General features: G+C 36.9%; 1 protein-coding gene across 2 annotated transcripts in view; it reads left to right on the top strand.

Annotated features, from left to right (window-relative positions):
* Herc4 (HECT and RLD domain containing E3 ubiquitin protein ligase 4) overlaps positions 1-18395 on the top strand; it is a 72125-nt gene that overhangs the window by 465 nt on the left and 53265 nt on the right. The window contains exons 2-3 of one of the 2 annotated variants that reach the window (XM_032889161.1): positions 1032-1062; positions 1449-1752. In XM_032889161.1, the coding sequence (XP_032745052.1) occupies positions 1527-1752 (226 nt within the window). In that variant the 5' untranslated portion in view covers positions 1032-1062; positions 1449-1526. The remainder of the gene's footprint in view (positions 1-1031; positions 1063-1448; positions 1753-18395) is intronic. The other variant, XM_032889162.1, reaches the window with a different exon arrangement.

Here is an 18395-nt window from a genome sequence, read left to right as displayed (position 1 = left end):
TGGAGTAAAAAAAAAAAGGGTGCCCAAACGAAGCGCGTTGAAATCGGAGATGTGGTCCTGTCTTATGCTAGCCTTGAAAAAAAAGAGAGAGATACGGAAAGACAATGCAGAACTCTCTGGAACTTTCGAGTTTTGGTGTCTCAAAGGGATGAAACCAAAGTTCTGCTGATGGGAGTGGAGCGAGACAGCTTCGGCACTTTCTAAAGAAACATAAATACAGGAAAATTATGTTTTGAAACCTTAGGTTCGGTGTAAGGAATTTAGGTGATCTTGGACAGCAAGGATAAGACTGACTTCTGTTAGTGCTTCTTAATGCACCGTGTTTTTTAAAGAAATGTGCAGGTTTAGCGTAGAAGGACTAGCTTGTGTCTTTTTTATGTAAATGAAGGTTTTCCTCACGTGTTTGTGCACCATGTGTGTGCCTAGTGCAGGAGGCCAGAAGAGGGCGTAGGGTTGAATTCCCTGGGACTAGTTACACACAAACAGTGTGCAAACAGAGCAGCTATGTGGGTGCTGGGAATTGAATCAGGATCTTTTAAAAGAGCAAGCAGTCCCCTTAACCTTTGAGCCATCTCTCAGCCCCTCATGTATATCTTTTCAAGCCTAGAAGTTATGTAGATTTTCCTATCAAAGTTAATCCTGCCTCCAACCCTTTCTTATTTTGAAAAAAATCAGCAGTCCTGGGATTGTTTACAATTTGTTTTTCATCTTCAAAAGTCCTAGAGGTATGTATACATAAGATTTTTGAAGAAGATAGTTTTACGTGGGAACCACGCATAATCTTTGAATTGTGAGACTTGATATTTAAACTGAATATTTTTATGTATTATAATCACATTGATTAATTAGAATTAAATTAGTAGAGAGGGTTCGTCGCTAGTATTTTGACTTGTAAAATGGGAGTCAATTGTTTTAAAATTATGACTTGATAAATTCTAATTTTGTATATACCTTATTAGTATAAACAACGAGTCTAGTTTAAATTGTGATTTTTTTTTTAAGTTCCATTATTGGTTTTATTTATATTACAGATAAGAACTTCAGTTTTCTGTTGATGTGGAGGTAGGTATCAAGATTGTTGAATTTTTGTGGGCTATGGAGACTGCAAGATTATGTTTCTGCAGTTGTCTGGATATCTGCTTGTTTGGGCATTGGACACATACATGCCTTATGTACTGTTCTCATTAAATGTATTTAAAGGAAAAAAATAATTTCATCAGAGTACTTACTACTGGGTTATATAACAGAGTCAAAGCCAGTTACCATTTAAGTTTTGCAAAGAATAGGAGAAGGGGATGTCATTTCCTAAACGTTTGTTTGTATATGACCCTAAAAATGAGAGAACTGAGCAGTAGCCCTGAAGCATATTCTAAGTATTGCAGTCCTCATATTGGCTTAACCCTTGATGAGAGAGCAACTTTCTTACCAACTTTTGTTTTTCTCCTCAGACATCGGCTACCTCCAAGTTCCCGGTGCTTCAGAAGGGACTTTTGTATTGAAGCTGGAAGACCAAAGTCATTGCAAGCATGTTGTGCTGGGGAAACGCATCCTATGGACAACTAGGTTTGGGTGGAATTGATGAAGAAATTGTACTAGAGCCCAGGAAAAGTGACTTTTTCGTAAATAAAAAGGTCCGAGATGTAGGATGTGGACTCAGACATACTGTGTTCATCCTGGACGACGGAACTGTATACACATGTGGATGTAATGATCTAGGACAGCTAGGTCATGAAAAGTCCAGAAAGAAACCAGGTAAAGGAGATTTTCTGTTTCCAATAATTGACCATTTTACTCCTGAAATGGTGTTTTATATGATGTCTGTAAATCCTAAACTTTCAAGCTTTTTCAAGATTTAATAGCAAAGTAAGAGTTAAATATACTCTTGACTTTACCATGCTTCTTAGGAAGTACATTGGTTTGTGAGTTTTTCTGTTTGTTTGTTTTTAATTACTACTGCTAGAATGACCACTGATTATATGTGGTTGAAAACAGTAACAAAAAACCCGTAGACTTCAGCGTTTGTTTCTTTTGTATAGATTATAAAGTTATTGAGATCTTTAATAAGTTCAGCTCTCTTGAACAGATTTTGAATTCCTGATTTGCTCTCTGTGCTGTTTCTGTCCTCCTGGGGGATGGAGGGGAGTGGTGGTAAAAGATTTTTATTTTCATTTACTTGCATAAATTATACCTTCATTCTTCCACTTTATCCCCATTATACTTTACATATGTAATTTTTGTTTTGCTTAGAAATACTGCTTAATCTCCGAATTGCTGTGTCCATGTTTTCAGTGCTAGCTTTTAGGGTTGTGGATTTGAGGTGGTCTGACTGGAGAGATCTAAGCAAAATGTAAAATAATTTATTAGGTAATGAGCATTGGAAACACTTGTCAGCTTTCATGGTCTGTTTTTCTGGATGTTGTATTTAAAGTTAGATAATAACACATTTGAGGTAGAATTGTTAGGTATTTTGCTCTTGGTTGTGGTAACCAGAAGCTACTACAGGAAAGTAGTAAATTCTACGCTTAGTTTCACAATAATGATACGTACTGATTCCCTACGGCAGTCCTTTGTCTTATCATCTCATTGTGTAAGGTGTTTGTTTGATTTTCTTTTTTGTTTTTTGTAGCCTTGTTTTGACAGATCAACATAGGTATAAACACTCAGGTAATAAATTGAGGTATCTTTCATATCCTCTCGCCACCATTGCCATCCTTAACTCCAAGTATTCTGAATTTGCAGATACTCTAGCTTTTATTCTTTGTGGGCAGGGTCTTAATTTCTTTTCAACATGTCTCCTCATGCTCTGTAACTTGATTTTACTGAAAGAATGAGAGCGTTCCCTTAATACAATAGGTCTGATTGTTGTAGAATTCAAAGTAAATGATTTTTTTTTGTATTATATTTCATGAAAGACTCTTAAAGAATAGTACCAGATTTTCATAATCATGGGCATTGAGGTGGGTGTGGGTGGTAATTTACTATCTGTATGTACATTTTGCTTGTGTGGGAATGCTACCTCAAGTTGATATTTTCACGGTTTTGGAACTACATAGTAGGTGTAGGAGTTGCCAGTATGCTTACTTACTATAACTTACTGAGGTTTAGAAATTTTAAATGTTACTTTAATGTTTACATCAGAGCCCTCCTGCCCCCACCCCCGCCCCCCACATGCACCAGTAGGTAGTATAAACTTAAACCGAATGGATGAAGTTTGGGGAAAGCTGAGTGCTTTTTGGTCTTGTTGACATTGTGATGGCTGTATTGTGACATCTCTGTCTTCTATGAATTCATCCTGGAAGCATTATTCAGTAATGCAAAGTTGAAGAGTATGCTTCCACTTTCAGACTGACTTACTGCTGTCCACATTGCTGTCCACGGCATACAGAACAATCCTAGAAAAGGAAAGAGGGAAGAAAAAAGAGCTTTGTGTTTCAGAGATTCAGACCTTCAGTTGTGAGTTAAGACATACATAAATGAAGTAGCTGAAGAGAATTGAAATTTTCCATGATGTTAGATATATTTCAGGCCTTGGGAATTTGAATGATGAGAAAGATATGTGTGATTGAATTAAAGAAAGGAAGGTTTAAGTTTAATTCTGTTTGTAGTCGTGTAAATAGCCAGTAAATAAATCTGGTGCTAGAATTACTTTAATTAAAGGGGTTGGTGGGGGAGCAGGAGGGCTCAGATCTAAAAACAAGTCCTGGTTTTCGGATATCCTGAAGTGTAACTAGGCTACAGAGGTGAAAAGACAGGAGCTCAAGGAGGTGTGATTGCTATGAAAGGTTTCCAGCTCTCAACCTCAGGTTTTGTTCCAAGTACATGAGTGGTAAATTTTAATAATGTTTTAACTAAAATTCTCTTTGGAATGATTCTTCAGTGTCTTAAATTTTTTTTCTTTGTTCCTTCTATAAATTGATAAATTTGAGGACTGAGTTTAAAGATAAGGAATTGTTAGACCTTATTTATTATTAAAGTCTTGATAATTGACCAGCCTTGTTATATGTCTGAGTCACACAGTTCTTTCATCAGAGCTTTACTTAAGTCACAAAAAAAGTAGAGAAAAAGCAAGAATTATTTCTGTACAGAGACGGCCTTTATAACCATAATAAATAGTTAGAAGGAGCGAAACTTAGCATCAAGGAATAGTTTACTCGTCACATGTAGGAGTTGGCCTTGGTGTGTAGTAGTTCGGACCTGTTGGGAAAGTTTTCTTTAAAAAAAAAAAAAAAAAAGAGATTTATTTATTTAATGTATGTGAGTGAGTACACTGTAGCTGTCTTCAGACACACCAGAAGAGGGTATCAGATCCTAGTACAGATGGTTGTGAATGACCATGTGGGTGCTGGGAATTGAACTCAGAACCTCTGGAAGAGCAGTCAGTGCTCTTAACCGTTGAGCCATCTCTCTAGCTTTTCCATTCTGGATATTTTAGGAATCTCATAAATACTTTCTGACACACTTACTGACTTCTTTTACTTTTTTGGTGTAAACCAAGAATGTGGTTAGTCCATATCCATCTCTGGTCTCACAGGTATGGCCTCATTGCTGGCTCTTTCTGCATCAGTGCTAGAAAAATGAATGTCTTTTTCATCCTCATGCATTGTTTCCTACGTAAGAACTTCTAAATACTTTTTAGAACTAGTTTCTCCATTTAATTCATAGCTTACAAATACATTCAATGCCTTATATCCATTTAAATGAGTTGTTTTATCTGCATACTTCTAGGTTTACTTAGGACAATTTAAAAGTAGTTTATTAAAAGTATGTTTTTGGGTGCTGGAGAGATGGCTCAGTGGTTGAGAGCATTGGCTACTCTTCCAGAGGTCCTGAATTCAAATCTCAGCAACTACATGGTGGCTCACAACCATCTGTAATGAGATCTGATGCCATCTTCTGGTGTGTCTGAAGACAGCGACAGTGTACTTATATATAATAAATAAATAAATCTTAAAAAAAAAAAATAAAATGAAAGTATGTTTTACTAACAGGTTTATTTACTCACTATATCTAGTTATAACTTGTTGACATGTCTTTACGTTTCATGGTAGAAGCAATACTAAGCTACTTTATGATTGTAAATAATGTTATAATTTTGTGTATATTTGTTATAATTTTGTGTATATTTTTGTTATAAAGAATGTGTTTCGGTAACTTTCTGTGGTTTTCCAAGTTTTTCAAATGGAGTACCTCATTTGATGCTCACAACACTGCCTGCTGTTAGTCGTTCTGGTGAAAGCATTTTGGTCATAGCAGTAGCTACTTGCTTCCATTTCTTGATTCCTCACTGTCTGACATATTCTTTCTGCTCTAAAAACATAAATCTATAAATGAAATGTCCTTTTTAAAAGATCCTGCCTCAGCCACCTGAGTCGCCCGGGCTCCAGGCTTGCAGGACTTCTTTCTTTTTTTTTTTTTTAAAGATTTATTCATTTATTATATATAAGTACACTGTAGCTGTTCTCAGATATACCAGAAGAGGCATCAGATCTCTTTTACAGATGGTTGTGAGCCACCATGTGGTTGCTGGGAATTGAACTCATGACCTCTGAAGAGCAGTTGGGTGCTCTTAACCACTAAGCCATCTGTCCAGCCCATGAAATGTCCTTTTATATAAAATTGGATTTTTAAAAAATAGTGTAGGAAATAAAGAAATATGGTAAATTATTGGCAGAATAGAAATACCAAATTATCCCACATTTTTCTTATTTTACCAAAACATACAAGATTGAAGCTCACTGGGTTTCCTAAGTGTTAGTTTTCATACCTTTTAAGGAAGAGAAAGATATAGGTTATGCAAAGACTCGGAAAAGAGTTACCTAGGTCAGGATGTCAGGTGTGGCTTTGAGCACTACTTTGAGAATGGTCAGTGCCCAGGAATCAGCTTCAGGTATAGGGGAAGTCATAATGCAAACAGATGCTACTGTTAGAGAGATGTATAATAATACTTTACTTTGTGTAGGACCCCACATCTGAGGAATCTCAAGAGCATTACACAATAATTCATGGTTCCTTTCAAAATGCTTGTGACACAAATTGCAAGAATTATCCTCATCTTAGGGGATAAGTTTTCGGAGAAATGGCAGCACAAGTTGGTAAGTAACTTGTCAAACAGCAGGCGGCTGGTGAATTGAATCAAAGCTTAAGCCTACCAGTCTCCTCCTTTATTCACTAAATTGTGCTTACACTTAGCGTTATTTACAGTAATATCTTCTGTGTGAGGCAGGTCAAATACTAATGCAGATTGTTTCTTTGCCATTCTATTAGATGGCCTGTTGAAATAAATCAGTATTTTACCAAGATGATTACATTATGCCACTTTGTGGTAGGGGCAATATTTTTATTTTTTGTTATGCTGTAAATCAAACCTAGGGCCTCATGCATGCTAAGCAAGCACTCTGACACTCAACTACACCCAACCCCAAGAATATTTAGACAAACAAAGCTTACTTTTCGTATTTCTGTTTTGTATTATCATATATTCTTTTATTGACTTGACTACTGTGCTGATCTATCAGAAGTTTGTGGTGATTGTTATGCAGGGTTGATTTGGTATTACAACTTAGGTCACTTAGTTATGTAAAGCTGTCTGTCTCTGGGATGCATTGACTCATGCCTTATTAAACACCCCCCCCCCACACACACACACACAGAAGCAGCTGTAGTTGGCTTCTAGCAGGATTGTCTTTGTGTTTCCTATATTAGTATGTTTACATGTTGTTCTAGTTTTTGAGATGAGATCTCACTATGAACCTCTGGCTTGCCTCCAGTTTAATAGAGATCTGCATGCTTCTGCCTTCTGAGTGCTGGGATTAAAGAAAGTACACCCCCATACTTGTTCTTTTTTAGAGACTTTTTAAGGATTTCTTAGGGTTCCATTCTCTGTATTCTCTATATATGTAGCATGATTCTCATAAACTCTGTGTTAAAGTTTTTTGTTTTTTTGTTTTTTTGTTTTCCTTTTTCTTTTTTTCGGAGCTGGGGACTGAACCCAGGGCCTTGTGCTTGCTAGGCAAGCGCTCTACCACTGAGCTAAATCCCCAACCCCTAAAGTTTTTAAGAAATAAAAGTGATATCTATTTTTTCTCACTATAAAGTATATTATTGAATGTTGGGGTATTTTTTTAAACTGATACAGACATTGTGACAGCAAACATGATTTGGGTGAGGTCATCATGTAAGATATTGATCTGTGAAAGGAGCTGTATAGCAAGCTTCTGTTCTGTCCTTTCTGTTTCTCTGGACTCATATTTTATCAGTAGAAAGCAAGGCAATAATACACACAAGAAAGACGGTGCTGTGTAGACAGTATATAAACATAGCAAAAAATTGCTAGACATGGTGGTGCTTACTTGTAATTTCAGTACTGGGAGGTTTACAGCAGAAGGATCAAGAATTATATAGAGATACATTCTCACCAACAAATTCTAGCTATAAAAGGGGAATTTCCTAACTATTAGTACTGCTAAAATTTTATTTATCTGGACTTACTCTCCTCTCTTATTGTCTAGCTTGGTATAGTTTTATTTTTTATTCTTAAGACTCTTTAATAATATATTTTCTATATACTATTTAAAACTAAAACGTCTTTTTCATTGTCATTTGAAGTGCTAGACATAGAACCCAGGCTCTAATATATATTAGACTAATATATACATACTAATATATAATATTAGTATACAGCACTCTTCCACTGCCTTATACCCCAGGTTCTCTATTCTTTATTAATATATAGGTTTAGATTGATTTGTTCCATTTTTATACAATTCTGACATACAGTTCTAGTTGTTTTGTTTTGTTTTTTCTGGTTAAAAAGTAGTATACATTCTTGGCAGAAAAATTGGCAAGTCTAAGAAGGCAAAAATCAAGTGTAATGATGTCTTCAAAAGTATTCTCCTTAGCATCCTTTTTTATGTTTCTGACTACAAATTGGGAATGTGTTTTTCTCAGCCTGTTTTCAGTGATAGTTCAATAATTATTCTCCATATTAAAAATTGAGGGGTTAGAGTGATAGCCCACCCTGTAACTTCCCCCGGCTGCTCTTCCAGAGGACCAAGGTTTGGTTTTTACCACTTGCATGGATGCTCACAACCATCTGTAACTCCAGTGCCCTAGGTGAATTGGACACCCTCTTCTGGCCTCCTGTGGTATGCATGTCATACCCAGACATACATGTAGACAAACAATTCATACGTTTAAACAATAAAATATTCAAAAATGTTAAACTGTTGACAAGTGATAATTTAATATCTAAGATTTTTAAAACTTTAGTTTCATCTCTCTCCTTTTCTACATGTGTCATGAGTGTACATATCAGTTTAGTCCTTGTTTACATCTTTCTTTAGAAAAATCAAGCATCTTTAATTTTAGCATATCTACAATAAACAGCTAACTTTTATTTTTTAAATGTTACACATGGTTGTAGATTATTTTACAAGTGCACATGCTCACAAGAATTTTGTTTGTAGATGAAATTTCCAAATACATTTATCTGACAAGCTTGAGTACAGTATAATGAACATCTTTTGAAAGTCTAGTAAGGAAAAGAAAACAAGACACAAATCATAGGAGTGCACATAAATGTGCAGCAGTGTCGTTTACAGATGAGTGATTGCATGGAATAGTTGTGCATGGTAGCTCCTACCTGTAATTCCCAGACTCAGGAGAGCTGTGAGTCCAGTCCGATCTAGTTTGGGAATAGTTAAGGATAGTGACAGAACTTTGTAAAACAATGTGGCTTACAGGTGAGTGTCTCAGAGGTAGCACTTGAGTGGGAAAGATGTCCAAGTGCTCTTAAAGGAGAGAGTGGAAGGTACTTTAGAGGCAAAGTAGTTCAAATGACTATAGGCAAGTGTCTTACCTAGGGTTTCTGTTGCTGTGAGGAGACACCGTGACCACAGCAGTTCTTATAAAGGACATTTAATTGGGGCTGGCTTACAGTTTCAGAGGTTCAGTCCAGTATCATCATGGTGAGGAGCATGGCAACATCCAGGCTGACATGGAGTTGGAGAAAGAGCTCAGAGTTCTACATCTTGATCCACAGGCAGCAGAAGAAAATATGAGCCACAATGAGTGCAGCTTGAGCATGAGACCTCATAGCCCGCCCCACAGTGACACACTCCAACAAAGAGATGGCACCTACTCCATAAGGTCACACCTCCTATGGTGCCACTTCCTATGGGCCCGTGGAGACCATTTTCTTTCAAACAACCACAAGTTTAATGCCTTCTAGGGAATGGCAATCTCTTTAATTGGAATGTTTGAGAGTAGGGAACATTAAAGTTATACACAATCATTTATATACAATCATTCGATTCATCTGTTCATATATGATGTTCACTATATTGTACTCAGAAGCTTGTCAATGAACTATCATTTACAAACATTCCCAGAAGCATAGGCACTTGTAAAATGAATTAAAACTGTGTTTACAACAGGTTGAGCTTTTAATTTGGCAAATAGGCACTAATAAGTTTTTTTAATTTTAATCTGTTTATTTCATGTATATAAGTACACTCTCGCTGTCTTCAAACACATCAGAAGAGGGCATCTGATCCCATTACAGATGGTTGTGAACCACCTTATGATTGTTGGGAATTGAATTGAGGACCTCTGGAATAGCAGTCTGTGTGCTCTTAACCACTGAGCCATCTCTCCAAACTGGCATTAATAGTTGTTAATGGTAATCACTAGTTTTATAAAGGAAGAATTAAAGGAGAATTTGGAAGGTGATTAGTTTAACCGTGGTAATAGTTCTTTAAAACATGGAAGGAGATTGGCAGCCCAAAGATGAGCAGACTTTGTTAACTTACTAGATATGAATTGTCTCAGTAAGAGAGCCAGCCATGACCCAGGTGGAGTCACTGATTGGGAGTAGGGAATGTGACATGACTTGGACCATTAACTATTTGAATAGAGAAGATCCTGGTGATGTAAATTTTATTGTGAATGTGAGAGCAGTATTCAGTGGGCACTAAGGAATCAAAAAAGGAGAAACTCAGAACTAAATTCATAAAGTGTTGATTTCCAGTTTTGCTTTTCCTTAGGTGTATTAATTAGGTAGTCTGTAAATTTTTCCATTGTTTCAATGTATCAAGTAATTAATAACAAAGCTATTATTTGTGGTTAGGATTCAGTCTTTTGGAAACTTAAAATATAAAGTAATTTGTAAATTTTAAAGTGTCATAAGTGACTGTCTGCTTTATCTGTTTTCTATTTTATTATTTTTGTTTGTTTTGAGATACTTATGGCTACCCTCCAGCCTCGGTTTATCAAATTCTGAGATTATAGGTTTGACCGACACCCTTAGTTTTATTTGTGTTTTCAAAGTTGAATTTTTATAAAGTGATAAAATAAAAATCTGTTCGTCGGGTACCATTTGGTAGCTTGATCACTTGAATTTTGTAGTAGGCTTCTTTGCTTACTGCTTACAAACACAACCCTATCAGTTTCTGTGTTTGATTTGATGCTTCTTTCCGGGTTACTCGTAGTTGAAATAACCGTGATTATAAGCTGTATTATATAGTGAGAGTTCCTTTGATGTTCACTGCTCTGTGACATGAACAAGGGAGGTGAAGGAGCTAGAGTTAGACAAAGAGGTTCTTAGGAGCAGAGGCAGGAGCATCTGAAAGCAGTTGGAGTAAAGTTTGCCTGCTTTTCTTACTAACCTGTAGAAATTTGTGATTTTATTTCTTTTTAATATTGTCATACAAGCCAGGCAGTGGTGGTGCACACCTTTAATCCCATCACTCAAGAGGCAGAGGCAGGCAAATCTCTTGAGTTTGAGGCCATCCCGGTTTACAGAGTGAATTTCAGGACAGCCAGAGCTACACAGAGAAGCCCCACCTCAAACAAACAGTCAAATTGAGTGCAAAGCTCAGATTGATGCCCCAAATTGATCCAGTGTATTTACATATTTTCTGATTCAAGTATTTGCTGTTTATTTCATAATTTACCAACACTCATGAACCTTGTGAAACTATAATTATCTTTTTTTTTTCTTTTTTTTTTGGAGCTAGGGACCTAACCCAGGGCCTTGCGCTTGCTAGGCAAGCGCTCTACCACTGAGCTAAATCCCCAACCCCTATAATTATCTTTTTAATAGTTTATTTTATTTTAAATTACATGTATGTGTCTTTGTGTAGAAAAGCAGTATGTAATAGGAGTGCTGTCAGATGCTTCCGGAGCTGGAGTTATAAGTGGCTGTGAGCCACCTGGTGTAGCTTCTGTGACTCAGACTGGAAGAGCAGTACATGCTCTTAACCAACAAGCCACTTCTTCAGCACAACCTGCATGTCTCTTTTGAAGAATAGTTATGTGAAAAGCTAGTTGGCTGTCTCTATACGAACACATGCTTACACATATACTCAGGCGATTAGTTGAGTAAGTCTTCAAATAGAAATAGGAAGGAAAGCATTTAGAAGTTGATATGGGAGGTGTAAAGAGAGGAGGAAAAAAAGGGAAACTTAAAAAAAAGGTGGGGAGGGAACTTAATGAACTATTATTTTAAAAATATAATGCTGATATTCAGAACTAGTATAATAACTACCATTATGTATCATGCACTGTTGAATCCTTCCTGTATTACCCCAAACTCTAAAGAGCATCCTTCACCCCATTTTCGTTGTTGTGTGAGACTGATTCTTGCTGTCTGGCCCAGGCTGTCTTTGATCTAGCTAACCAGTGATGGGATCACAGGTTTGCACCACTGTGTTGAGCCTTGTTTTTATGGGTGAGGAAAATAAGATGAGGTGGTACTTGAAAGATGGCTTGGATTAAAACATTTGCTGTTCTTCCAAAGGACATCTTCAGAACTACCTGTAACTCCAGCTCATAGGAGTTTCAGTGCCCCCTTCAGGTACCCGTACACATGTGGCATATTCATTCATTGTCTGTCTGTCTTTCCCCCAGCTTCTCATAATTAACACAGTGAAAATAAGTTCAATGACAGAAGAAAACACACCCTTTATAATAACAATAAAAAAAGAGTAATAGCTCAGGGTCACTGTAAAAATGTGTAAGACCTAGATGAAGAATTGAAAGCACTGTGCTTTTTATCTGAAAAGTTCAGTTTCTGGGATACTACCTCCCAATAGTTAGATTGGTATTACAACAGCATTTTATGGAGGTTAGAAATAGCTTTAGTGTTTCTTTTGGAAACTGACAAAATTGTAATTTATCCAACCACCGTAATGTTGTGCTATATAGTTGAGGACTGGGATGGAAGACATCCATTTGTATTGACTTATAGATGTATTGAAACATACACTAACAGTAGTTACTGTAGGTGCAGAGGTGGGAGGAAAACAAGTAGGCTGATGAAGGATGTGAATGACAGGCTTCACTTTATATGGCTTTGAAAATAGTTTTAAAAGGTAGGAATTTAAGAACTTAGATGTAGGGGTTGGGGATTTAGTTCAGTGGTAGAGCGCTTGCTAGGCAAGTGCAAGGCCCTGGGTTCGGTCCCCAGCTCTGAAAAAAGAAAAAGGGGAAAAAAACCAAACAACTTGGATGTAGTCCTGGTCTGTTGGTTATAGGTCTGTTGTCTTGTACATTGCTTATCCTCTGTGTGTCTTAGTGTAGTGTTCCATTAGGATAATCATGGTAAGTTCTTGCAGATTGGGGGTTTAGTACTTGGCATCTGGTAAGTGAGTATTCAGTGGGTATCTGCTTTTTAAATAAAGAGTTACTAATGCTGCAGTTGGAGGGCACATAGCTAGTCTGCCTAATACCAACCTAGGGTATTAGGTTGTTTTCACATTTGCCTGATAGCTGTTACATGTCCTTGTTAGAGACTGTCATTCACATATTTGCTTCCAGATAGCCAGTGCCTATTTATTATAGCTGAAGTTTAGATATGTATTCAACAAACCATTGTTGTTATGTCTTCGCTACACTAAGTACAAAAATACTTCTTCAAAGACCTTTTTATAACTTTTATTCAAGAATTGTGCTAAAATATTAAAAAACCAAAAACCTGTGATGCTGTTTTGGAACAAGACAAAATGGGTGGGATTCCTTCTCCTTCAGATTGTATAGGTGACTTGGGAGAGCTGTGATACTTCCTCTGGTAGGAAGCATGGAAATGTCAGAAGTTAAAGTTGGTTATTGGTTGTTTTGGTGGAGACGAGTGGAGAGATCAGTAGACAACCTCTAGGAGTTGGCTTTCTCTTCCCATTGTGTATGAGAATTCAGCAGACTTGGTGGTCAGCCCCTTTACCTAGAGGCATCTTGTAGGCCTAGCCATTGATTTTGCAAATGATTTAATGAGTAATTACAACATATAGTTGTGTCTTGATATTTTGGAAAATAGATATTCAAATTACTATTATTTATTTAGTTTTTAAAACATAGCTGAGCTGCAATGAAGAACTGACCTGTAAGAATTTAAAAAAAAATTTTTTTTGATCATGCCTCTTTGTTTCTGAATGTGCACTTATTTTCACACTGATCTGATTTTTTTTTTTCTTACTCAGTATAGAGGAGAAATTTACATGTTGAGTAAACTAAAGCTTTTAATTCTAGCACTCAGGGAGGCAGAAGCAGGAGAGTCTCTGGGTTTAGGACAGCTAGGGTTACAAAGAGAGAACCTGTCTCAAAACAAAACAGCAAGAAAGAAAATCAAGGTGTGCATGTGTGAAGTTATCACGTATGCTTGTGAGAACAGGAAAGGGGTGTTAGAAGCGAAAGTGACTGTGACTTGTTAGTCTCTTTCATCTTCTTGGAAACCACTCTCATCCCTCACTTATTTACTCCTTGACCTCACACCTGAGTAGATTCACGTCTGAGACTCACCCTAGGCTGTTTCCTTGCTAAGGATTAGTGTTCACTTTGTTGCCAAAATTTGACATTTTACCCTGTTATTTTATTTCCTTTGCAGATGGCTGTGTGATCCTTAGCTCATTACTTTAAGTCTCAGGCCATTACTTTCTTTGTGTCAGTACCTGAAAGTCTTGTCTTTTTAATTCTAGTAGATCATTTCTGTATTGTCCAAAAATTGTGACCATAGTTTTCTCTGATTCACTCTGTTCTATTAATTCCTGGTGAATGTTTCCAAAATGTATTTCATTTTGTCTTTTGAAACCCTAACTAAAATGAAATTTTTTAATCCCTCTTTAGTCATTCCTATAAAAATTTAAAGAAAAATATTTAAATTCTTAAGTATTTATAAATTATATTCCAAAAAAATTGTTAAAGCAATCTTTATATACATATGTGTGTATTTATATTATATATATATATGTATATATAGTTTATTTGTGACAGGAGGATGTTGCGCAGCTCACATAGTGAGACTCTATCTCTAACAGTAACATCAACAAAAAAATCAGAACTATTCACCAATTCCCAAAGTGGCTAATATCCTTATTTTTAAAAGTAGGAGTAAAAAACAATACTAGAATTTTGTGTTTTGTACATTTATAAAGTTCAGTTGTTTAATGAGGGAGGAAAGCATAGATAATAGTGCTGACAGTTTAGCTTGCAGTTCTTCTCTGTGTAGAAGTTTGGGCTCTTTGGCTGTGTTTTTAAGTAAAAATGGAATTCTACATGAGGGAGTGAAGGAGACAGGGTAGCATATAACCCAGGCTGGAGAATGACCTTGAAAACTTGATTCTCTTGCCTCTGCCTTTCAAATTCTGGAGTCATAGCACCTAACATTAAAAATACAAGTGTTTTGATCATATTCTTTTTTTTTTTTAAGATTTATTTATTATATGTAAGTACACTGTAACTATCTTCAGACACACCAGAAGAGAGCATCAGATCTCATTACATATGGTTGTGAGCCACCATGTGGTTGCTGGGAATTGAACTCAGGACCTCTGGAAGAGCAGTCAGTGCTCCTAACCGCTGAGCCATCTCTCTAGCCCCTTGATCATATTCTTTACCCTCCCTCAGAGCCCCCACTGCCACCCAACTTTATGTTGAACAGCCCTACCTCCCTCAAACAAACAGAAGAACTAATAAGGTAACATGGATGCAAAAAAAACCATTAAGTCAGTTTTGTGTTGTCAAACTGCTCCTGGCCATGGGGCCTGCTCTGGAACCCTCCATTTGAGAAAATAGGTTTTCCCTTTCACAGAAGATAGCTTCTTGGATAGGGGTGAACTTTTTATCCAGTTCTCTTTTTCTGTGCTGGGATTTTGTCTGGTTTGAGTCTGTGTAATTCTTGTGAGTTCTGTCACAGTATTGAGGCCATCAGTCCTATTGTGTCTGGAAGACTATTTTCTTGGAGAGTCACTCACCAAGTCTGGCTCTTAATATCTATCTGCCTCTTCTGCATGGATTCCTGAGCCTTGAGGGAGGACGGCTTTGATAATGACATGATGTTTAGGGCTGACTGCTCCAGAGTCTCACTCTGCCCATTGTCCAGTTGTGAGTCTTTCTTAATTACCAAGAAGCAGCTTCTCTGATGAGGGTTGAGTGATGTTCTTCACTATGGATATAGCAATATGTTATTAAGAGTTGTTTTATTGCTGTGTTCCTTTAGCAGAATAATAGCAGTAGGTTTTCTTCTAAAGCCCATGACTATCCTCTGGTTGTTGGCCACTTTTTAGTGATGTCATTATGGGTGTTGTCTCATGGAGTGGCCTTAACTGCAGTTGGAAAATGCTTGGTCACTCCTACAATTTGTGTGCCACTATTGTGCCAACTTATCCTGCAGGCTAGTCATTTTTGTGGGTCGTGGTTTGTAGCTGGGGGACACTGCTTACTTTTGAACTTCAGTTGTATGCAGACTACATCTTCTAAGTTGAAATCCTATTTGATGTAGGTAACCTGCTGGATATCTCAGCTTAACAAAAGAACATGTGGGTCTCTGTCTGTTTTCTCTTTTCAATGTAATTGAAAGCTGCCTGCACCTCTGCCACAGCCCAGCAATCACAGGAACATAGCATACCTTATCCCTAGCTCTGGAAAAGATCAGAACAGCAAGTGCAGTTCCCACAAGTTGTTACCTATAGCTTGCTCCATTAGAAAATTGAGAAATTATATGTTTAACACTCCTGAGTTGAGGACTATCTTATTTGTTGTTATTTGGTTGGTTGGTTGATTTTTGAGACCTGGTGTTCCGATATCCTGTAACATTGGCTACCCTCAAACTCTCCTTTATCCTTTCAAGTATTCAGCATTTGCCACCACTTCAGCTCTGTTTTTTTCTTTCTTGATAAAGGAGTTTATATTATAGCTCATGGTATCTGGAATTCATGAATCTCTTGTAGAAGACTCTGCTGTGCCACTGTGCTTAGTTTCTGGTATGTTACTTTTGTTGTCTTAAGATTTATAATTAGTTTCTCTTTTATTCTCTTCTTTGACCTCTTAGTTGTTCAGGAGTGTTGGTCTAAACGCACCCCCACTCTCCCTCCCAGGCAGATTCTCCCTGTGTGACCCTGACTGGCCTAAGGCATGTTATGTAGACTAGGCTAGCCTGGAACTCAGAGATCTGTCTACTTCTGTTTCCTGAGTGCTAGGATTAAAACCAATCACTACATCTGTTGTATTTGTCTATTTATCAAGAGTGTCTCCTGTTAATGATTTTTTGTTTCATGCTGTTTGTGGACAAAAATAACTCTTTGGTAAGATTTTTTTTCTTGTTGAATTTTTTTAAGCCTTATTTTGTGACTTAACCAAAGAGTGTTCTATGTGCATTAGATAATAGGACTATTTAGTATAAACTACAGTTCCATCCAGTCACTCACGTTTCCTTTTGAGTTTTCTGTCTGACTGACTGATGAAGTCCGTCCCTCACTGCTGTTGGAGTATCTTTCCTCATGTATGACTCTTACATGCCTAGGGCTTTACATTCAGGTGGTCTGGTGCTAGGTGAATGTCGTGCGGCAGTCGATCCTTATCATTAGACAACGACAATTTAGTCTTGTAACAGGTTTTGATTCGAAGTTTGTTTTTTTTTAATCTAATGTAAGTATAACCACGGGTGCTCATTTTACTAGTTTACTGGCTGTGTCTGACAGTCTTTGACTTATCTATACCTCCAGCACAGTAGATAAAATTTGTGTTACAGCTTAGTTCATGCAGAAGAAAGTTTTATTTATTTTGAAGTTTAGTTTGAATTTGCCTTTTTTTCTTGAAGTTGAGCATCTTTTTTTTTTTTTTTTTGGTTCTTTTTTTTTTTCCGGAGCTGGGGACCGAACCCAGGGCCTTGTGCTTCCTAGGCAAGGGCTCTTCCACTGAGCTAAATCCCCAACCCTGAGCATCTTTGATATAATTAAAGGCTAATGGTTTTTCTGAGTGAAATTCTTTTCTTTACCCCAGTTTTGATATGAATTTCCGATCTTTTCCCTAGGAATTGCCCTTTAAGAATTGAAATGGGCTTGGTGGTGTCCACAGTACTCAGAATGTTGTGAGTTCAAGGTCAGCCTAAGCTCTATAGTGAGACTGCCTTATTCATGAATGAATAAATGAATTAATTAGGAAAGTTTTTTCTTTTTCTGAGGTGGGAATAACATTTTTCCCATCAATCTTTTCACTTCGACTTATCTTTGTTTTGTTCTAGTAATCTGAATTTTCTTGATGGATACACGGATCTTCTTTTTCTTTCCTGAGCTTATGACTTGAGTAGTATCACTGTCTTCCAGAATCGTTTCTAATGTGTTTGGAAACCTAAATAAACAGCTCGTGTTCACATGGCTATCTTTTTCATATCTTTATTTTAGCCTTTAATAACAATCCTTATTTCCTCTGTTTCCCTCGCATTTCATTTTTGTATTTTCAGCAGTTGGAGCACAAAAATGTAAATTTTAATATTAACATGTGATATTTTATAATACACTTTAGAATTTGATGCCTTTGATTTCATAGCTATTCAGATCCAATTTAAGAGCTCTTAAAACAGAAACGTCTATTCATTTTTGTGTTCTTTTTTTCTTTTGCCATTTTCTTTGAGAATTTTTTTAGTGAGATAATTGACTTATTTGGAGAGCCTCTGTTATTGATAACAGGTTTTTTTTCCCTTGTAATTAAGATTGATAGGACTATTTGTGTAAACTAATGATTCTTAGTTTCCTTGATTTTAGAGAATGGCCAGGTTACATCTTGTTTTCTTGTGTGTGTGTGTGTGTGTGTATGTGTGTGTGTGTGTGTGTGTTTCTGTAATGATTTAATTAAAACATAAACAACAAAGAGTGGGAAATTGGTGTAATAAGCTTCAGCATACTGGGCCACCAGCTTGAAGAATTACCAACTTGCTGGACCTGGTTGTGCACACCTGTAATCCTAGCACTTGCTTGGGAGGAAGGCAGAGGAAGGAAGATTGCTGCAGGCTTAAGCTGGCCTGATCTACTTAGTAAGATCAGGTGTACATGTCTAAAATATAGGTTATCAACTCAAGATACTGTAAGGTAAGTACTTAGTGTATCAGTAGAATTGTATACATTCCTGGC

This window comes from Rattus rattus, chromosome 18, assembly GCF_011064425.1.
Source record: "Rattus rattus isolate New Zealand chromosome 18, Rrattus_CSIRO_v1, whole genome shotgun sequence".
NCBI lineage: Eukaryota > Metazoa > Chordata > Mammalia > Rodentia > Muridae > Rattus > Rattus rattus.
The sequence above is the reverse complement of the archived record's forward strand: the minus strand, read 5'-3'. Positions and strand labels throughout refer to the sequence as shown.